Source organism: Phaseolus vulgaris, chromosome 10 (assembly GCF_051622355.1).
Source record: "Phaseolus vulgaris cultivar YP4 chromosome 10, ASM5162235v1, whole genome shotgun sequence".
NCBI classification, from domain to species: Eukaryota; Viridiplantae; Streptophyta; class Magnoliopsida; order Fabales; family Fabaceae; genus Phaseolus; species Phaseolus vulgaris.
In genome coordinates, this window is record NC_143507.1 from 14,188,975 (window position 1) to 14,209,437 (window position 20,463).

Consider the following 20,463-nt stretch of genomic DNA (forward strand, 5'->3'; position numbering starts at 1 on the left):
AGAAATGAGAACGATAAAATAATTTAATTATTGAAATATATAATACTTATTTTTAGTGTAAAATAATTTCATACGATTATCTAATTCCAAATCATTACATTCAGTAAGTTGTTGATTTATATAGTAATTATTTTATAAATTATATGAACAATAATTTGTGATAGAATTATAATTTACCAATACAAAATGATTATATTTTAAATTATTTCATTAAATGTTTAAAACAGTTAACGAAATATAAGATTTACGAAACTATTGTGACATTTTTGTAAGAATTTCAATTAACAGATTAAATTGTGAATACAATATAGCATAAAAAAAGAATCACCAGAAAGTGTCTTCGTATCACCGTTTCTTGAATCTGTACTGGTAAAGTAAAACAGACTCAAACTCTCTACTGTGAATAAAGATCCCTTGTTCGCACCAATCTCTCTCTCAGCGCCGCCATGGACGATCCACCATTGCAGAAGATCGCGATTTCCGGCCCCACACTCGCATCCCTCATCCAGCGCTTCTCCACTTCCCCCTCCGCCATCCACGGCCTCCTCTTCGGCCACATCACCCACCTTCCCATCACACTCTCCGACGACTCTTCCTCCGCCGCCCCCACCCTCCTCGCCACCGTCACTGGCTTCCTCTGCTCCCCCTCCTTCCACGACTCCTCCGGCGCCGTCCTCCCCTCCGCCGTCCTCCCCCACTCCTCCCTTCTTGGCTGGTTCTCCGCCCGCCGCCGCTCCGCCCTCCGCCCCTCCATGCGCGAGTTCTCCGTCACCTCCTCCCTCTCCTCTCTCTCTCAATTCTCTTCCTCAATTGATAACTCAAACCCAAACCTAAACTCAAATTCCCCTGAACAACCTTCTCTATTCCCTCCCTGCGTCTTCCTCCTCCTAGCTTCCCCTCCCTTCGACCACGCGCCCTCCTCGTTCGTGCACACGCACGAGTACCGCGCATTCCAGTTCTGCACTGGGCCCCAGTGCTTCGAGCCCCGCTCCCTCGACGTCATCAACATTGGCCCTGCCTTCCGCGGCCACTACGGCGCTTTCAGCCCCAACTCGCGGCTCCCCGCGCTCGACTGCGGACCCCGCGGCTCCCCGATGGATGACGGTGGCGACGAGAGGCTGGCAGGGATGAAGCAGGCCGCCAAGGACCAGAGGGAGCTCGACGGGTGTGCCGAGGGGTTTGAGGTTGGGAGGTTGAGCAGAATGGTTGGGTCTGATGCTAGGAGCTACACCGAGGGTTTGGAGGAGTTGTATCAGAAAATGCTTGTTAAGATTCAGAATTTGACCAGCTTGGTGGACGAGAGTTCTGCTATGGTTCTTCAGCAGGTGACATTACTATTAGACTTTAGTTTTCATGCATCTAATTAAGTTTGCATTGTCAATCAATTGTTAACTGTGCTTGTGTTTTGATTTCAATTGGAACACCAGACCCACTTTCAGTTTCCATTGTACACTATGCCAATATGTTTGATAGCTTTTTTTTCAGATGTAGTTAGAAGTAAAATTTACCTTGAGTTAAATGCTAAACTGAGTTGCTTTTTAATTCAATTGCGGTTGAGTTCAGCCGAACTTAATTTCCTAACTAAAGTCCAAACGCACTTTTATAAACTTATAATGTGCCTGTCTGGGTATTGATGGAGATCCTAGGGACCCAATTATAATGTGCCTGAAACCGTCGTTAAAAAGAACGAAATGACGACGGTCTTAACCAGTGTTATCAATATTGGATAATGGAAATTATTGGAGACTCTAAAAATCCTTTATAAAGTTATAACAGATACCATAACGGGTTATGTCGGAAGCATTGCGGAACCATAACTAATAATAATATTATGTTTAGAATATTACTAGGTTGCTATGTTGTGTATAGAATATTACTAGGTTAACTTATAATATTTTAATTGGGTTGGGTATGACACGACTCAATTTAATTTAGGGTTTTTTTTGCAGTTATTAGGTTTAGTCACAACAATTGGTTGGTTGCTGTTATTAGGTTAACATTTTAACATTTTATTTGGACCAAGTATGGTATGACCCAATTCTTCTTAGATTTTTGTTGTTGCATTGCAGTTTTTGTTTTAGCATACCATAAGTCATGCTGTCAACTGTATGGATTATTGTTAATATTTCAATTGGGCCAGGTATTATGTGGCCCAATTCATTTTAGGTCAGCTATTGTTAGGGTTCCTCACTCACACACAACATCACTGCCGTCGCCGCACGCCGTCATTAGAACTGCGCGCCGCCTCAACCAGCCTCATTCTTTCCTTTTTCGCTATCTCCGTTCACCGTTAGCATCTGTTAGGAACCAAGAAAATGACACCCAAAAATAGGTCAAGAACACCAAAATCTACTGAATAATTTTCTGTATTAATAATTCTGCACTTTACATTCCGAATGCCCACAAAGGAAAATATTATTCCTTTTACACAGGATTTCCATGTCTATCAAACTGAATACACAAAAACATACCATTCACTAAACCGGTTGGTCTTTATTTAAAGACCACTAACCGCTATTAACTACTACTAACCACCACTAATCGCTACTAACTACTACTAACCACTACTAACCGCCTTTATTTTTTATTTTTTCTATAATATACCTTCCAAATTTTATTCTTATTTTGTGTCCTAACATTACTCCCTTCGGACAAAACAACCTTGTCCTCAAGGTTAAATTCTGGAAACTGTTCCTAAATGGTTTTCACATCCTCCCATGTCGTCGTGTCCCTACCCCCCTCATTCCACTTTATTAAGATCTGTGAGATGGATGCTTCTTCTCCTCTTCTTCCTCATCTACATTGTCCTCCATCTGCTACAACAACCCCTGATTCTCCTTTGTTGGGCCTCCCTCATCCTCTGCACATATAATTACCCTCAAATTCTTCTCTGGACAGCGATGTCCTGGACTGTACGCCCCTCCACAGTGGAAGCATCTTCCTTCTTCCCTTCGTCTCACATACTCCGGATAAGGGAGTGTCCTGGAACCCTTGTTCCTTGATCCTTCTCTTGGCCGAAACTCTTTGCCGGAGGAAGCAGTCTCCATTCTCGCATTGCTAACCACACTAGACGTCATTGGCCCACTGTTTCCCCTATACACTTCAATAGTTCTACTACATATAGAATTGAAAAAGGAACACAATCAAGTGATGGTATGACTAACATTCTTTGGTAAGATTCTACGAGTAGCCACATGTAGTAATTGTTGCATTAGAACATGAAAATCATGAGACCTTAAGCCAATTAGTCTCAAATCATACATAAATACAAGACTCTTGATATTTGAAGAGTAGCCTTGTTGTACCTTAACACCTTTAAGACATTCACAAAAACTTGTTCTCTCCTACTCTGATAGAGTGTAACATGATGCATGTAAACATGTACGTTTAGCAACTTCTTGCGGTGTCAATCATCTCAGTCAAATTCAAATGAGCATTCACACTGTCCTTCGTCTTGCCTTTAATGTTGAGAAGTGTTCCAATTAAGTTATCACACACATTCTTTTTGCGTGCATTACATTTGTATAGTGACTCACATCTAACTTACAAAAATACGGAAGATAAACAAAATTAATTTCTTCCATATTTCAGTCACGATTTGCTTCTTTATTTTAGCAAAAACCACTTTAACATTTTTTACCTCACATAAATGTGTTAGTTAATGGAATGAGACAATTGTTATGTTCTTGGTGTCCATTAAAGGCTTTTATATGAGTGACATTGATTTAGAAATCTACGATGGTCAGGTTTCAATTGTTCATATTATGTGTTTTCTTCACAAACCGGACATGCTCTATAACCTTTCACACTATAACGTGACAAATTTTCATATGCAGGGAAGTCATTGATAGTACCAAATAACATTGTATGAATCTAGAATGATTCATTACCAAACCCATCAAACACTTTAACCCCTTCATCCCATAATAATTTCAAATCTTTAATCAATGGACTAAGATAAACACCTATGTCCTTTCCTGATTGTTTTGAACTAGAGATCATTATAAATAACATCATTTATTTGCGCTTCATGCACATACCTTGAGGTAAGTTATAAATGACCAGCAAAACAGACCTTTAATTATGATTGCTACTTGAATTTCGAAAAGGATTTATTCCATCACTAGCCAATCCAAGTCTTAAATTCCTTGATTCATTTCCAAACATAGGAAATTAAATTCCTTTTTCTTCTATTAGAAAGAATCAACTGGATGACGAAGTAGTCCATCACATTTCCTATCATCTGCGTGCCATCTCAGGCTTTTAACGTCATTTAGATTCACAAACATACGCTTTAGGCTTGGAATAATTGTAAGATACTATTGCAGGAGGACCATCCTTTGCGACTATATTATTATTCTCTGTTGACCATCTTTAGCCTCATAATGTGATAAGCTACACTTGGGACATCTTAACTCTTCAAACTCTTTTTTACATAAAATATAATCATTAGAACGTAAGTATCTTTTTATATTCCATACCCAATGGACAAAGTATCTTCTTTGTCTCATAATTTTGATTAGGTAGTGTATTCTCTTCTGGAAGCATTTCCTTCAACAACTGAAGCAATTCTGTGAAGTTTTTCTTTGTTCATCCATTTTCTTGCCTTCAAATTCATCAACCTTAACATTATTGATAATTGTGTGAAGTTAGTAGATATATTTTCAAACACCACTTCAACAAAGGATTCTGCTCCAACATCGTGAATCATGTTCTCTAATTTGTCGTTCATTGTCCAATCAACAAACTCCTCAGTTCAACGCACACTTGGTAAGTGTAACAATTCACCATGTCACGTCCGTGTTATATAATATATGAGAAATCCATCGTATAAAAGATGTTCTCTAATTTCGGAAACATTCAATTTGATGTTCTCCTATTTAAATAATTCACACAAGGACACCTCAATTTTACTCCGTTGTGATTACTATCGACATTACATTGTGCAAACTGTATAAATTCTTCCACACCTCACTTGTATGCGTGTAACCTCTCTTGTATGCGTCACTTACACATGGAGAATTAATCCAACTCCGATCCATTTAAATGTTTTATACGTACATTACTGGAATTATGTTTTGTACAATACATTTAAATCTCAGTTTTTTAATTAAAGGTATCACCCTATCCCATTCCAGAAGATTCAATTTTATAATAATTGAGTAGTACATAAACAATTCTACAAAATTTCAGCAATATTTCGCATTGGTCTTCGGTGACAATGAAAGTGGCGGCCAAAATCTTCACAATCAAATATGTACTAGAAGATCAACACAAAATGCAATGATCCAAATTTAAGTAGTAAAATATATGAAATTCGATTATAAGTTATGCACTAATCATCTCTTAAAAACTGATTACTCTTCCCAATTGTCCAAACGGACAATTCAAAATTCAATACAATTATTGTTTGTACACCCTCCATTAGCTTTTATATAAAGTTTATAAAGATCTAGAAACACTTTTAAAATTAGAGTACTACACAAGTTAATGTATTAAATCTCAAACGTGAAACTAAGGATCTCAATGAAAAGTATAACAAAAATTGGACATAATAATGCCTAAAACACGAACTTCAAAGCGTCTAATAATATTTGTCGGAGATTGAACACCCCTAGACTCAATACTAACACGGTCGACAAAAAGTGTTGCTAAATTAACAAAAACAATATAATCCTAAAAATACACTAAATACTATATAATTTAAAAATTAATAATTATTAACGAATTATAAATACAAAATAGAAATTTTAAAAAACTAACCTCGAAGGCGTGGGGTGGCGGGATGGACTTTGTGGTTCGATGGACTTCACGGTGCTGAGTGAACTTTATGGTGTGATGTGGTGTGGGAACTTCCAGTGCAGTGTGGAGGCCCTTTGGTGCGGTAGTTTGGAGAGCTTTAGTGGGCTGAAACTAGGGGTGGCTTCAATGCTGTGCGGTGGGGCGCTTCAGTACCTTGATCGAGGATGGAGGTAAGTGCGGTGAACAATGTAGGGGCTAGATAACAAAGAAGACGATGTTGGAGAAAAGAGGAGAAGAAGAAGAAGAAGAAACAATGCCTTAAACAAGGTATATGATGACGATTCCATATATTAACCGTCGTCGTTTTCTTAAATTCAATTTTTAATGCCGTTTCTTTGATTTTTAACGACGGTTTTTCCATGCAACCGTTGTCAATGCTGGTCCTCATGTCAACTGTCGTCAAAAGTTGGTTTTTATTATGAAAATGCCATTGTGTTTTCTTTTATGATTAGAAGCCTAAAACTGTCGTTAATCAAAGTCGTTATTTGCAGTTTTGTACTAGTGCACTACTAAATATAAAAGTCCATCTTTGGAATGATTGAGATACTAATTGTTGTTGTTGTCAATGTTGGACAACTATATTTATCATGTGATGATTGCGATTAGAATGTCATAGTGGTTGCTGTTAATGTTGAATGTTTGTTTGTTAGATGCCATGATGATGAATATCATAATGTTATGGTTGGTTAAATGTGGGGAATGTTAATTGACTAGAAGTATTATTGCTTTTGCTTAGGAATGTGTTTTTGTCAACTAGTGTGTTAAGTGAAGTTTTTGAGGTTTTAATTTAGGGGTTGACGCTGATTGATTGAAACTGATGTGGCTTGCTGCCATGGCCTGATGCATTGATGGGAATTGAGATGTTTTGGATGTAGTTTTGGGGTCTTGTAGAACTATTTTGTTGAGTTATTTTAATTAGAGTAATCAGTAGGACATGTTCGTGCCAGTGGAATAGCAGCTTCCCCATGCCTGAAGTCTGTGGCCATCGTGCATCGTGGGCCATGTTGCATGGACAAATTGCGAAAGATTGCACAGTTTAAGGGAGGTCTGATGCAATTTAGGATTAACCTAAGGGACTCAATTCCAAGCTGGGAAATGGGATCACTTATGTTTTTGTTTTTCTCATTAAGGATAAAAGGTTAACTTTCTGTTTTAACCTATGACCAATAACTTTCACTCCCCTCTATGAAATCAGCCCTTCCCTCTCATGCTTTGTCTCTCTATTTCACTCGGTGTTTCCTATGTGGCTTCCAGTGACACATCCAGCGGTTCTATGCAACCAACCAACCTGATCTGAAACTTATGCCACCTTAATTTAGGCGTTTTCTTTATTTTTAATCATGTATATTATATTCATCATGCTATACAAATCTACTTAGGGATCAAAATATCAGTCATCGTGATATCATTCTGCCACTATAGCGGTTTTGGGGGTGGCCTCTTTGCGCTGTTGTTTGCATGTGACTACCAAGTTTTTATTTCCTGCTGTTTACTTTCATGTCTAGCACCCATTATTTTTTTGTCCTTTATTTGACTTGCAGATACCGTGTGATTTACATTTGTGGTTATAATCATTCCTGGAATTCTTTTGTGTATCTTTGTCTTTCAGGTTTCAGTAACACATCTGGCTTAATGTTTAGACTTATTGTTTGTATTTTTGCTCAATGCTTTTAACCTATTTTTAAAATTTTGTTACTTTTCTGCATTTTGATGATTGATATATTTCTTCACGCATTACTCTTCTATTTTGAACTTCTTTTTTTTCTGCATTTTGTTTACTTTACCCTACCCTTTCAGTTTTTAATTTTCCTGCTAATTCATTATCTCCCATTAGTTTGTTTGCCTTTTATTCCAAGCATTTTGTTTTTGAGGACTTCTCTTCTGATCTGATTTGTATCTTCCATCTTTTCATTTTATTTCCCTACAACTTGTTTTGTGGTCATTATACTTTTCTTTCCAAGATATCTTTTACTGGATTGCGTGCATTTGTTTTTTTTGGTTATTTGTGTTGATTGTGTTTCTTTCCCTTTATTTCCCTTCATTTCTCCCCTTTCATCATTGTAGTTTTATTTTTAGTTTTTTGTATTTTCCCACCATTTTAATCTTGTCAATTTCTTTTCCTGACAGTTTACATTAGCTGTTCTATTGCCTAGTTCCTACACGTTTCCTTTATGTTTGATATATATTTGCCAATTTGACATGCAATGATCAATCAATATTTACATTCATTAGTCGTCTCAATGAGAAACACTTTTCAAGATTAATGCACAGCTTGAAAACCTGCATGAAGTGGAAAGGATTTAGACTAAATTAGTTTGGTTGCTGTGAGGATTGAAAAATAGTAATATATTTGTTTCTGTACCTGTCTGCCTGATAGAAAATTATTGAATTTTATTAAGTCAACTCATGCTTGATTTTTCTTTTATCAACTTTGAACAGGAAAATCATAATAGGAAGTTAAAACACAAAATTTTTAGATCTGCTGCAGAATAACTACTTGTGTCAAATATGGTGACCCCTTCTTTTTTTGTTCAGGTAAGAATTCCGTTTTAGCTGAATTTTGATTTTAAGCAATCTTGTTGAACTAAATAAGTAATTCCATCTACCAAAGGAAAATACAGCAGAGCTGTTATATTCTGCAAGTGGTTTATCACTCTATTTATACTAGATTTGCTGTAGTAGGCCTCGTTCCTAAGAATGTTTTCCAGTTTGCACAAGTGAAACTGCATATAAGTTCCACTTCCATATATCCAGGACCTTTCTGCTAAACATCTAAAGCTTTACATAAAATATATACTTTAGATTTCAACTTATATAATATGCAATTTCATGAAATTTATTGGTGTGTGAACTTCGCCTTTGAAACTGTTCATGTTTTAGGTTCTTATTCAGCTATTAAAGTCTCACTTCAAGGAAATAAACCCTCCTATGTTGGACATATATGATCACTCATACTCTAAAGCTTGTTACTTAATACAAACTTTGACATCTCCTAGCACAACAATCCTTGAATATGAAAATATTAATTATGATATTTAACACTTATATGGTTTAAATGTTTTAGTGCCTGTGAAATATATCTCAATATTTGTATGTCGAATTTATGCTTTTGTACGTAGACACTAAAACATGCACACTTTTATAATAATAATAATAATTTTTTAATGTATATATATGCTTATACCTTTTGTCCTTATATTATGAAATCTATTGTCAATTGTCATTTTGTGTTATATTGGGTTTATAGACAGTGTCCATCTCTATGCTTCATAAGTTTGCACTTTTTATTATTTCATTTGCCTTTACTCATTAAATCTTTTGTTTCAAATTATCAATACAAGAACTCTCTTGTGTATAATATTCAAAGTTGTGTTTCAGAGACCAAGTATAACGATCTTCCATATAACTTGGTTCATTTGTGACCTATGAAGATTGGACATGGGGACATAACTAAATTAAAAATCATAGGGCATGGGGACATTGTTAGCCAGCCAAAATAAACCTTTAGGTCCGAAGACTAGTATTTTTCCTTAGATTGGTAACAGGCCCAGTTGAAAGAAGAAGATTGAATATATTTATGAATTTATTTACAAATGAGATTACAGTCTAAATTTATAGAGTATTTACAACTTAATTAAGGAAATAAATAATAAGTAATTAAAGCAAGAAATAATAAGTAATTAAAGTTATACAAAATAGAAAACAGAATCTGCACTACTTATGGAATAATTATCTCCTAATTACGCAACACTTTCTCAAGCTGGTGAATGTAGATCTATTAGGGCTTGCAAGTAAGATCTTTGAACTGTTTTGTGGGAAGTCCTTTAGTGAACATATCCGCCAATTGGAGTTTTGAAGGGATGTACTCGGTGACTATAAGACCATTATCCAACTTCTCCTTAAAGAAATGTTGGTCTATCTCTACGTCCTTTGTTCGGTCATGTTGAACTGGATTGTGTGCAATACTAATGGTGGACTTATTATCACACGCCAAACCCATAGGATCTTCATATTTTGTTGAGGTCATCGAGTATGACCTTTATCTATAATAGTTCACAAACCCCTTGAGCCATGACTCTAAATTTTGCCTCTGCACTTGATCTTGCAACTACATTTTGTTTCTTGCTCCTCCATGTCACTATATTTCCACCCAAGAACATGCAATAGCTTGTGGTGGATCTCCTATCAACAATTGATTCTGTATAGTCAACATCAGTATATACTTTCATGGATAAGTTTTTCCGTTTTTTTGAATAGCAATCATTTCCCAAAGAGGCTTTTAAGTACTGAATAATTCTATTTATTGCGTGCAAGTGTCTTTCTCTTGGATCATGCATGAAGTGGCTAACCATACTAAATGCATAGGCTATGTCTAGCCTAATGTGTGATAAATAGATGAGTTTTCCCACAAGTCTTTGTTATTGTGTCTATCCAAGATCTCTGTTCGATAACAATTTCCCGCCGGTCCTTGTAACTCTTTAGGCAACTTGGGTTGAACTTCGTGCAGCCCCACCGCCAGCTTGAGTTGAGACACATGGAACATTGGGTGTATTCGAGTCGTGTCTGGTAGCTGAAGTTTAAAGGCCATTGAACAACCACTGCTACAACCAGGAAAGGACCATAGTACTTGACAACCAACTTCGGATGCAGTCGGTTAGGCATCGATAGTTGCCGATGTGGCCTAATTTTTAAATATACCATATCCCCCACTTTAATTCAAGATGGTGTTCTGTGGCGGTTGGCGAAATTGGACATTTGATCCTGCGCCCTGAAATTTAAGCTGTGCTAGGGTTTCATCCCGGTTCATTAAATCTTGCTCCTACTTTTCTACCATAGTCTCTCCTGGAACAAAACTTGCCAACGATGGAGGTGGTCGTCCATACACTACGTCAAATGGTGTACATTTCGTTGCCCAATGATAGCTAGTGTTGTACCAGTACTCTGCCCAAGGAAGGAAAGTCGCCCATATCTTCGGTTGTTTTGAACTAAAACACCGTAAATATGTTTCTAGCGTTCTATTCAAAACATTTGTTTGACCGTCTGTTTTGGGGTGATATGCCGTGCTCATCTTCAACGTCGTTCCTTTTAACTTAAATAATTATTTCCAAAACAGGCTTAGAAATGTTGAATCTCTGTTACTAACGATAGACGTTGGAATACCATGCAGTCTCACTATCTCCTTCACAGGTACCTCTACGATCGTTTTAGTCGAATATGGGTGTTTAAGAGCAATAAAATGACCATACTTAGGCGATCTACAACCACCAAAATTGCGTCCTTCCCACATGATTTCGAAAGCCCGATAATGAAATCCATGCTCAGCTCCTCCCAAACCGCGTTCGGAATCGGTAGTGGCTGAAGCAGTTGTTGTGGCGAACAAGCTTGATATTTATTTTGCTGGCACACCGTACATGCATGGACATAGTCAGTGACAACCTTCTTCATGCTCATCCAATACAACGACTATCCTATTCTTTTGTACGCATGAAAGATTCTTGAGTGTCCACCCAAAGGCGTAGTTTGGTACCCGTGTAGTGACGTAGGAATCCAACTCGAGGACGCTGATAACACCAGTCGCCCCTTATAATGTCAGTCTCCCACTTTCCAGGGTATAATTCCCGTGTGCCTTAGGATTGCTTTTTAACTCCTCCATGATCTTTTTCAATATCAGGTCCTGCTTATTTTCTTTCACTAATTCAATATCCCTCCAATAGGGTATGGACAAAACATTGATTTCCACCACTCTTTCTTCCTTTTCCTCCAATCTTCGTGACAGAGCGTCTGCCAACCTATTGGATGCTCAAAGTCATACCCTAAAAGTTTGGCTAGCCAATTTTGTTGGTTCTGGGTCGTAATTCTTTGTTCTAGGAGGTACCTCAAACTCTTTTGGTTAGGTTAGACTGTGAACTTTCGTCCCAACAGGTATGGTCTCCAATGCTGAATGGCTAATACCAAAGCCATTAGTTCCTTTTTGTAAATTGACTTTGTTAGAGAAGTCTCGGCCAAAGCTTTACTGGAAAAAGCAATTGGCTGTGGTATTCGCAGCAAAGGTTGCTGTTTTCGAGGTTTACCTTTCGGTACCCTTTGGAATCTCTCTGGCCTCGGGGGAATAACAGCAAGCACGAAGAGCTCGCCCTCGACAATGCCGTTTTGGCGGATAACGCCAAAGCGAAGGCCGTTAGAGATGACGACGAGGGTGACATATCAAAACGCAGAAATTGGGTTTTGAAGATTTTGCACGTGAAGTCCGTGTGGGAGGGGAAACAGCGCGGTGAAGGGGAGGTTGCAGTTACTGATCAAACTCAAAGCAATTACGATGGGGAGGAAGTGTGTGAATGTGATGCTTGCGGGGTTGAGGAAGATGACGATTACGACACAGTAGAGGCTGAGTTTGATAGAGGCTCCTTTTCCCGAATGCTTCGAAGGGTATCGTTAGCAGAATCTAGATTGTATGCTTAGATGTCGCACTCCTCGCTTCTGCTCTCCCTGTCGGCGGCGGCGACGACCTCCGCCAGAAGGTCTCCAACCTCGCCAGAGAGACATCAAGCTCACCCAGTTTAGAGTACCTTCTCTCTGTACGTCCTTTTTTAAAACTCAAATCCCATCTCTCCATGCCAAATAAGCACCTCTCTCTACCACATAAACAACACTTGACGTCGTAAGATGAGACTTAACGGAAAGGACGAATTTGTATACATTTTAAAAAACATAAGGACCAAATTGGTTTTTTAAAATATCACTATACTAAATTAAATATTGACCCTAAATGTAGGGACGAATAAGGTAATTATACCATTATTTAAAGAAAAAGTAGTCATCTCTTCCATCAATCCTGTATATAGTGCGACTTATGATAATAATGATAGTGAAGATGAAGTTGAAATTTCCACAACTGGTAATGATAAGGGGGAAATAGTGGTGGAAAAAAAAGGAGAAATGGATATGTTTTATAGAAATTCAGATGCTGCAATAGAGAAGAGAACAAAAGAAAAACTAAGGCAAACTAATATCAAAGAAGCATGTGACCAAAATTTAAAGGCATCAGTCGTCAATATATTGTTAGATTTAGGTACTAAGTAGGTTTGTCATTCAACCTTATGATTGTTGAATTTTCAAGATATGATTGTTGCTATAGGCAATGTAGTCAAACTCGTAACTCGTAAGAGAATTGGAGAGGAGATAAAAGATCATAACTTGAGAGTCGTAATTCGACTCGTAAGAGTTACTAATAGTGTTATAATATATATTTATAGTGTTACAATATATACTTATAGATAAATTAAAGAAAAGTATGATGTCAATTAAAATTATTGGGAACTTATAGTATTTTAAATGGGACAAATAATGCCCAAATAAATTTAGGATTTTAAATTAATAGTATTGCTCACTTACTCTTGCTACTACAAAATACTTATCCAATGACTTAATTTGAATTAGGGTTGCAATAGACAGGATATTAAAATTGGGCCAAGGCCTAAATGTTTGAATTAGGTTTTAGGGTTTATTTTGGGCAGCAACTCTTCATTTCCACCGAACGTCATCCCCTTTAATCTCTTCATTTTCCGCCATGGTCACAGCCTCACTAGAGCGTGCCACCGCCGCCGCCACTGCACAAGACCATCGAAGCCGCCGGTGCAAAACCTCATTCTCTATGCTAGAGCAACCAAGTTCCATTTTTCTTGGCCAAAAAGGGCTGCGCAGGAGTCATGATCCAGGATTGACAACCTCTGTCTCCGATCCATTGGTCCGCGCGACGACTCCATCCGATCCTCTCCGATTTTGATCTGCTGGCTGAGTCACCTCGGCTGGCCTTCCAAACTCGCTGACTCGTGTGAGTATGCGAGTAAACTCGTGTTTTTGACTACATTGGCTATAGGTGCTTATGGACCTAATTTGTCGGTTCCTACTTATCATGAAAATGGTGTTCTACTTCTCAACAAGTACAACTATTTCATTGCCCTCAAACACCAATATACAACAAAAACTTAAGCTTAGGTGTCTGTGAAGGAGAGTGTTTGACTACATGGTATCCCATTTTCTATTGAGACCCAATTTTAGTGAGCGACTTTCTTAAAGAATTTTTTGAGTTGCAAGGTATTCAATTGAAGATGAGTACAAAATATCACCCTTAGTCAAATGGCCAAAAATTGAGGTGAACTTGGGGACCTTTTTTAGATGATTTATTTTTTATTAGCAAAAGTCACGGGTGTTGTGGGTCCATTTTGTAAAGTATTGGTACAATACTAATTTCCATGCGTCCACGAGTTTTACACCATTTGAGGTAGACTATGGAAGGCCTCCGTCAATTATTACGTGATTTCTTCCAGAAGAAACAAGGGTGGAAGCCATACATCATGAAATACATAGTGAACTACTCAATGGAGACAAAACTCTCAAACAATTAAATCAACATTTGCTATATGGCTGACAAAAGAGTCGAGAACACCATTTGAGGTAGATTATGGAAGGCCTCCCTCAATTATTACGTGATTTCTTTTGGAAGAAACAAGGGTGGAAGCCATGCATCATGAAATACCGTGTGAACTACTCAATGGAGATAACTCTCAAACAATTAAATCAACATTTGCTATATGGCTGACAATAAAAGGGTCGAGAAGATTTTCAATATCGAAGAATGAGTATTTCTCAAGCTGAGAGCCAATAAGCAACAGACCCTTAATTGTAAAATTTGCCCCAAGCAAGCTCCCAAGTATTATGGTCCTCTTGGGATCATGGGCACGGTTGGTCAAGTGGCTTACAAGCTTTTATTTCCTCCTGGCTTGTGCTTATATCCCGTGTTCCATGTGTCCCTTTCTGAAAATGCTGTGGGCAATTATTAAACCTAATCAAGAGAGAGACTCGGATAATCAAGAAGTGAGACTTACAAATTTTTTATTTTCAATAAAATTTAACCAATAATAGAAAGTGTTCATGAGATTGTTATTGACATTTCTCTTCTCAATTTAGGAAGTGTGGTTGAATCATTAATTGAGAATCTAAATTTTGCTCATTTTAGTTTCGCACCGGAAACATGAGTATGGTACCATGTCTTGATGTTCTGTTACTGTATTTTTGGGTATGCTGTTCATGTTCAAACTTAATGGGTATTTGGACAAACCTTCTCTTTGAAGACCTTTTCTGCTACTTCTAGCTTTCCTGTGTGAAAGAGATCTTTTTTGTTCTTTAGTTGATAGATGCCCAATATAGGGGAGGTTTAAACTTGGTACGATGGTACTTTTGTTTCATCATCATCATCATCTCTCAGCCCCCTTTTTTGTTTTTACTGTCAATTTATATTGGAACACTTACCTAATAATATCATTATAATGGTAAAACATGTGGTTTTATTTTATTGGAAAATAAACTAATGCTATTGATATTGAGAATAATTCAGTATCGTACTTTTGCAATCTAAGTGTCCAGTTTTAGTGGGCTTATTCTAGTGGTGATCTCTATAACAGCATGAAACAACAGGGAGACTTTATTGCATAGCTCACCAGGCTTCTGTGTATGAAGAGCTGATCATAAACTATTAAAGCATGACAATCGTATGTTTCTGTAAAACAATGACCATAGAAAACTTTGTAAAATCATTTTTATGTCCTGCAATAATCTCTCACTGTGTATTAAGTAGCTTCATGTTCTCAATGCTAGGGTTAGAGAAAATAAATTTTAAACTTCATTTGGTCAATCATCGATGATAACAAGCTTGTATCATTTGTGGCACAGCAGAGAAGATTAGCTATGGACATTTCAGCGTTCTGTGCCTGATCTGGATCAACAGTTTCTTCTAGTCACTTTAAAAATGACTTTGCTGTAGGGACCTTTTGGTGATCATGTGGTATATGCTGTCCAGATATTGTAGATGATGTAATGTACTTTTTTTGATGACTCTTCAAGCTGAAGAAGGTAGTAATTGTGCAGAGCAGTTTTGAATGATGTGAACCTTCTCCATACAAAAACAATTAGATATTTTTCTCTTCGCTACCTTTTAAGCTTTAGTTGTTGTCTCATGTCGTGTTCAGAAGGTTTTACAAGAGAGAAATGAGGCGATATTGTTAATAGTTGCAAACTTAGTATTCTACTCCTTGTACAAGACGTTTGTGAAATGCATACCTTTGAAAAGCATCTTTTCCAGCGGTTAATAATTTCCATCGGTTAGTGGAGTGGCGATATTTTCCTCATGAAGATATGTCCTATTGTTGTTTCGGTAGATTGTCTACATCAATTGTTAGTTCTTCACTTTATTAATTGGATGTTTCTTTCTGCGCTTTATAAGTTGTCACTCCACATTCATCTTAGAATGAGTTTTTCTGAATATATTCTTTATATTTCGGATACGGAAAGCCCATTCTCGGTATAGGAAGTTGAATCAAAATTCCTTTCGGGACTTTTGATGCCCATTTGTCCTATTTTTGGAATTCAAATATTTTTACCAACTTCATTTCATTATTAAGATGGGTGAAATAAGTGTTTGGTGCATCCCCAATCAATATTAGTTAAGACTTGCATCAGCTTAAAATGCTAAACTAATTGTATGATTTTTTGTGTTTGTATTTGGTTGGATTTTGTTTCCTAAATTATATTTATAAATCAATTTTATACTGATAAATTATTTGATCGAGTGATCTAACTGATAATAGGAAAATTTCGAAATAATTTTTATTTATGCAAGACAAATGGTTATGTATTTACAGTTAATAAAAAATTATGCTCGAGCAAGTTGAAAAAGGGAGAACTACTATTTATGAATTTTGATTATAGACTTATAATCGAGTTTATTTATGTTTTTGAAAAATTAACTGAAAATTGCTTGATAACACTACGAGATGCATTACAAATATCTGTCGCAGGACCAATTGTTATCACCTCTACCATCCCGACATGTAAATATGTATGCTCTTAATAAATCTATTGTATCAAAGGAAGTGTGGACTTTCTATAAGAAATTTTGGTGAAGGTTCTGATTAAATAAAATTGAACTAATTAATTATTTTGGTTTGATTAATTAGACCAAATATTATATGCTTTACCTTGGATAAACTCAAAAGTCATACTGATTTCTTGATGTAATAATTAAATTAAGTTAAATTATTTCAATAAAGAGTTAGTTAGTTAGTTTGTTTTGAAGGGATCTCATAAACAGAAAGAGATATCCGATCTTGAAGTACAACAACAAAGTGAAACATGAAAATTTAATCTCTTCCGGTGTCAATATTCATAGAAAAATAAAACTTCTAATAAGAATAGGAGATTCCTGTCAATTTCATAGCTATTATCTATCCAGACTTGATGACTTAGTGCCTTCATTCTATGCTTGTTTCAAGTGCTCTTCCATTTGAAATGGCTAGCAGCTAAAGAGTATGCAAGTGCGTTTGCGTTCGGGAATTTCAGTTGGAAAAGATATGGCTGACGAACAATCCTTTAATGTTAAAGATTGACGGCAAGTAGGTTGGATGTTAGCGATGGTCTCCATCATTGACTCCACCATTGGACCTCCTTCTATACGTTCCACCAAAAGAGGAAACTCAAGAAACGTTACTTTGTTGCTTTTGTGTATCTCTAATGTTTGAAGGGTAGGAGCCCTTGGACGGAAGAGACAAGAAGCTCACAATTTGTAATCCTGAGTGTTAGCAGAGCAGGAAGGTGATTAGGCAAGTCTCCCTTTAGTTTGGGGCAATCAACTATATTAAGACTCCTAAGTACAGGAAAAGCTTCTGAATCGAAGGAACTCCACACCTCCCAACAACGCATGTTATCCTTCTTATAAAAATGCCTGCATCAATAGTCTTCACAGAATTCATGTTTGAAATGGTAGTTGCCCAAGTGAAGGAAGCTTGAAACAGTTACAATCTTCTAGACACAGATTTGTTATATTATGGGAGGAAAAGTTTCCTACCCATTCTGGAAATCCAGTTCCTTTATAACCACTTATTGACAGCCCTTTCAGGTGCTGGTGAGGTTGTAAGTTGCTGAGTACATCTAATTAAATTTGGGAGTTGATGCTATTGTCGTTACCTACACACCATTCCAAGGATATACCATCAATGTGCTTCTTATCCATTATCCTGGCTTCTAGTTCTTCTTCACCATTAGTAACATTCTCTAATTTCTTAATACAAAACCAACCATGGGGATTTGGAAGTCCTCCCAGTTCTTTGATGCTATTCTCTTTATGCTTGCCCACAATATATAAATCCAACTTCTGTATTTGATTCAGTTTCCCCATTCTTTTAGGCATCTCTTTTATGGAAGTCTTAAAAATTTCAAGATGACGCAAGTTTGCAAGATTTTGCATGGCACTAGGCAACTTAGTCAGATTTAAGCACCAACTCAATTTCAAAGTCTGTAGGTTGTACAGATTACACAATGACTCCGACAGTGTTGCTGTACTTGTATGAGAGAGATTTAAATAACGCAAATGGATCAATTCACCAATTGAATCAGGCAGAGCAGGCGGAGATTGGAAGTCACAAATGATAAAACAAACTCTCAAATACTTAAGCATCGACACTATATTATGTGCTGCCTGCTCGTTGTTGAATGGAGAAATTTTACAATTGATCAGCAAGAAAGTTCTTGGAAATTTTAGTGTTTTGAAAACTTCAATATCTGAAATTGGAAATTGGATCACTGAATCTTGTAAAAGACAAATGACGAGTCTTTCTATCAATTTTGGTTTCTTTTCCAAGTTCATCTTCTCTAAAATAGAATTCCCCGCCAAGGAATGTTGCTAGATCAGGCATCAGGTCATGCATTACAAAATAATTACCCCAAGTCTGCTGACTTGAAAATTGAAAAAAGGGTCTGGAAACCAAATCGTCAAAATACTCGTCACCAAGTCTTTCCTTTTTTTCCTTTGTTTTGGTGTTTTTACAAGATCTTCAGCCATCCACAACAGGATCAGTTTATCTTTTTAAAATTCATAATCCTTGGGGTACAGTGAACAATAAACAAAGCACCGTTTTAAGTGTGGAGGGAGATAATTGTAACTAATTCTGAGTGCTGGAATAATTTTACACTGACTTTTAGGAAGTTCCCAAATGTCACTTTCAAGTATATTATTCCAATCCCTAACAGCGTGCTTTCTTCTCAACATTCCTCCAAGTGACTGTGCAGCTAAAGACAATCCATTACACTTTTTAACAATCTCCTTTCCAATCTTTTCTAGAGTTCCTCTATTCTCACGGCCTTCTGAGAGAGGAAATGCATGGTTTGCAAACACCAACCAGCAATCTTCGTTTGACAATTTGTTTAGATGATATATATTAAGAGAATGAAAAGGAACTACAACCGCTACACTTTCATTGCGGGTTGTCATGAGCACTTTACTTCCCCTCATCCCACATACTTGTAAGACTACTCCAGCTATCATAATCCTCGATCCAAACATCATCCAGGATAATTAAGAATTTTTTATTTCTGATCTTGTCCATCAACTCAAGTTGAAGTGAGTTAAGATCATTCAAATTACAAGACATCTTGGTGACTTCCTCTATCATAGTTTTTGTGACCTTCACAATATCAAATGTATCAGAAACACAAACCTATGCCTTCAAATTAAATATCTCCTTCAACTTGTGATCGTTGTAAACAGATCTTGCCAAACTGGTTTTCCCAACCCCACCCATGCCTACAGTAGGAATCACAGACACCTGTTCACCATCAGCTCTATCCTCTAACACCATCTTCAATATGACCTCCTTGTCTTTATCCCTACCATATATACCATATCCATCTTCCAGAGATGTTGGCTGAGCTTTCCATGGTTGGTTTCTCTCCACTGGATTCTCCTTCAAATCTAGACTCTCCTTTTGTTTTAAAATGTCATCTAATCTTTCAACTATGTCTTTCAACTTACTAATACTAGCAATTTTCTTCCTGTTGAAAAGGTGAGAAAAGGAATTGCTTACCTCCTTTTGAGTAGCAGCTCTAGTAGACACTTCATCAAGTAAGTCGTCAACCTCGTACACAACATCATTGAGAAGATCGAGCCACTCTTTGACATTGAAGTCTGTGATTTGTTTCTTGTCAGCATCAGCAAGCACAACTCTAACCACTAGCAGATGGCTCTTCATCTTTTGAAGCAACTTGTTAGGCTTCTTTCCACGGATGAAGTTGACAAGCTTAGGGGAAGCTAGCCTGTCGAAAAGAACGTCAAAGAAAGCAGAAAGGAGAGCACCGCCTACCACAGCTAAGGCCATGATCTCAAGAACTAACAAGTGATCATCAGAAAGGGGAGGAAAGGAATTGGTTTGGTTCAGAAACTAAAGAAATTTCAGTTAGATATATAATATTTTAGTTAAAAATTCGATGGTAGAGATTGAAGATAACCTGAAAAGTTTAGTGGTGGTGGGTGTCGTTTTTTAATTAAAGTGTATGAGCTACACATTTTTGTTTTGTTTTTTAGTGTCCATGAAAATATTACGAAACAGAGTCAATTTGTTTTTAGGAATGAAAAACCCTGCAATGGTATGAGAAAAAAAAATTGGAGTGCATATGTTAGTGCTAGCTACCCTTTGAAATCTAATAAAACTGCAGTTGTTGTGAGCAAGCAGCAAGTTGGTGACGACACATTATTTGAAACGTGTTGCTGTATTCATTAAATAAGAATTGTTTCACAAAAAACAATGAGGCAAAAATTTAACCTGTCACAGCCAA

At 37.0% G+C, this 20,463-nt stretch overlaps 1 protein-coding gene and 1 pseudogene across 5 annotated transcripts; one reads left to right on the forward strand and one right to left on the reverse strand.

The window, feature by feature from the left end:
* The first annotated feature begins 248 nt into the window (after nucleotides 1–248).
* On the forward strand, nucleotides 249–15,930 carry LOC137818335 (BRISC complex subunit Abro1-like protein). 5 transcript variants are annotated; one of them, XM_068621685.1, is made up of 3 exons: nucleotides 249–1,325; nucleotides 8,242–8,337; nucleotides 15,457–15,930. In XM_068621685.1, exons 1-2 carry the CDS (start codon nucleotides 447–449, stop codon nucleotides 8,293–8,295), a joined length of 933 nt encoding a protein of 310 aa, XP_068477786.1. In that variant the 5' UTR covers nucleotides 249–446; the 3' UTR covers nucleotides 8,296–8,337; nucleotides 15,457–15,930. The 5 variants fall into 5 exon arrangements, with proteins under 5 accessions (XP_068477786.1, XP_068477785.1, XP_068477784.1 ...); XM_068621684.1 differs by having other exon boundaries at nucleotides 269–1,325; nucleotides 15,532–15,930; XM_068621683.1 differs by having other exon boundaries at nucleotides 269–1,325; nucleotides 15,535–15,930.
* A 1,053-nt stretch (nucleotides 15,931–16,983) lies between these two features.
* Nucleotides 16,984–20,128, reverse strand: LOC137818334 (putative disease resistance RPP13-like protein 1; annotated as a pseudogene).
* Nucleotides 20,129–20,463: the final 335 nt, after the last annotated feature.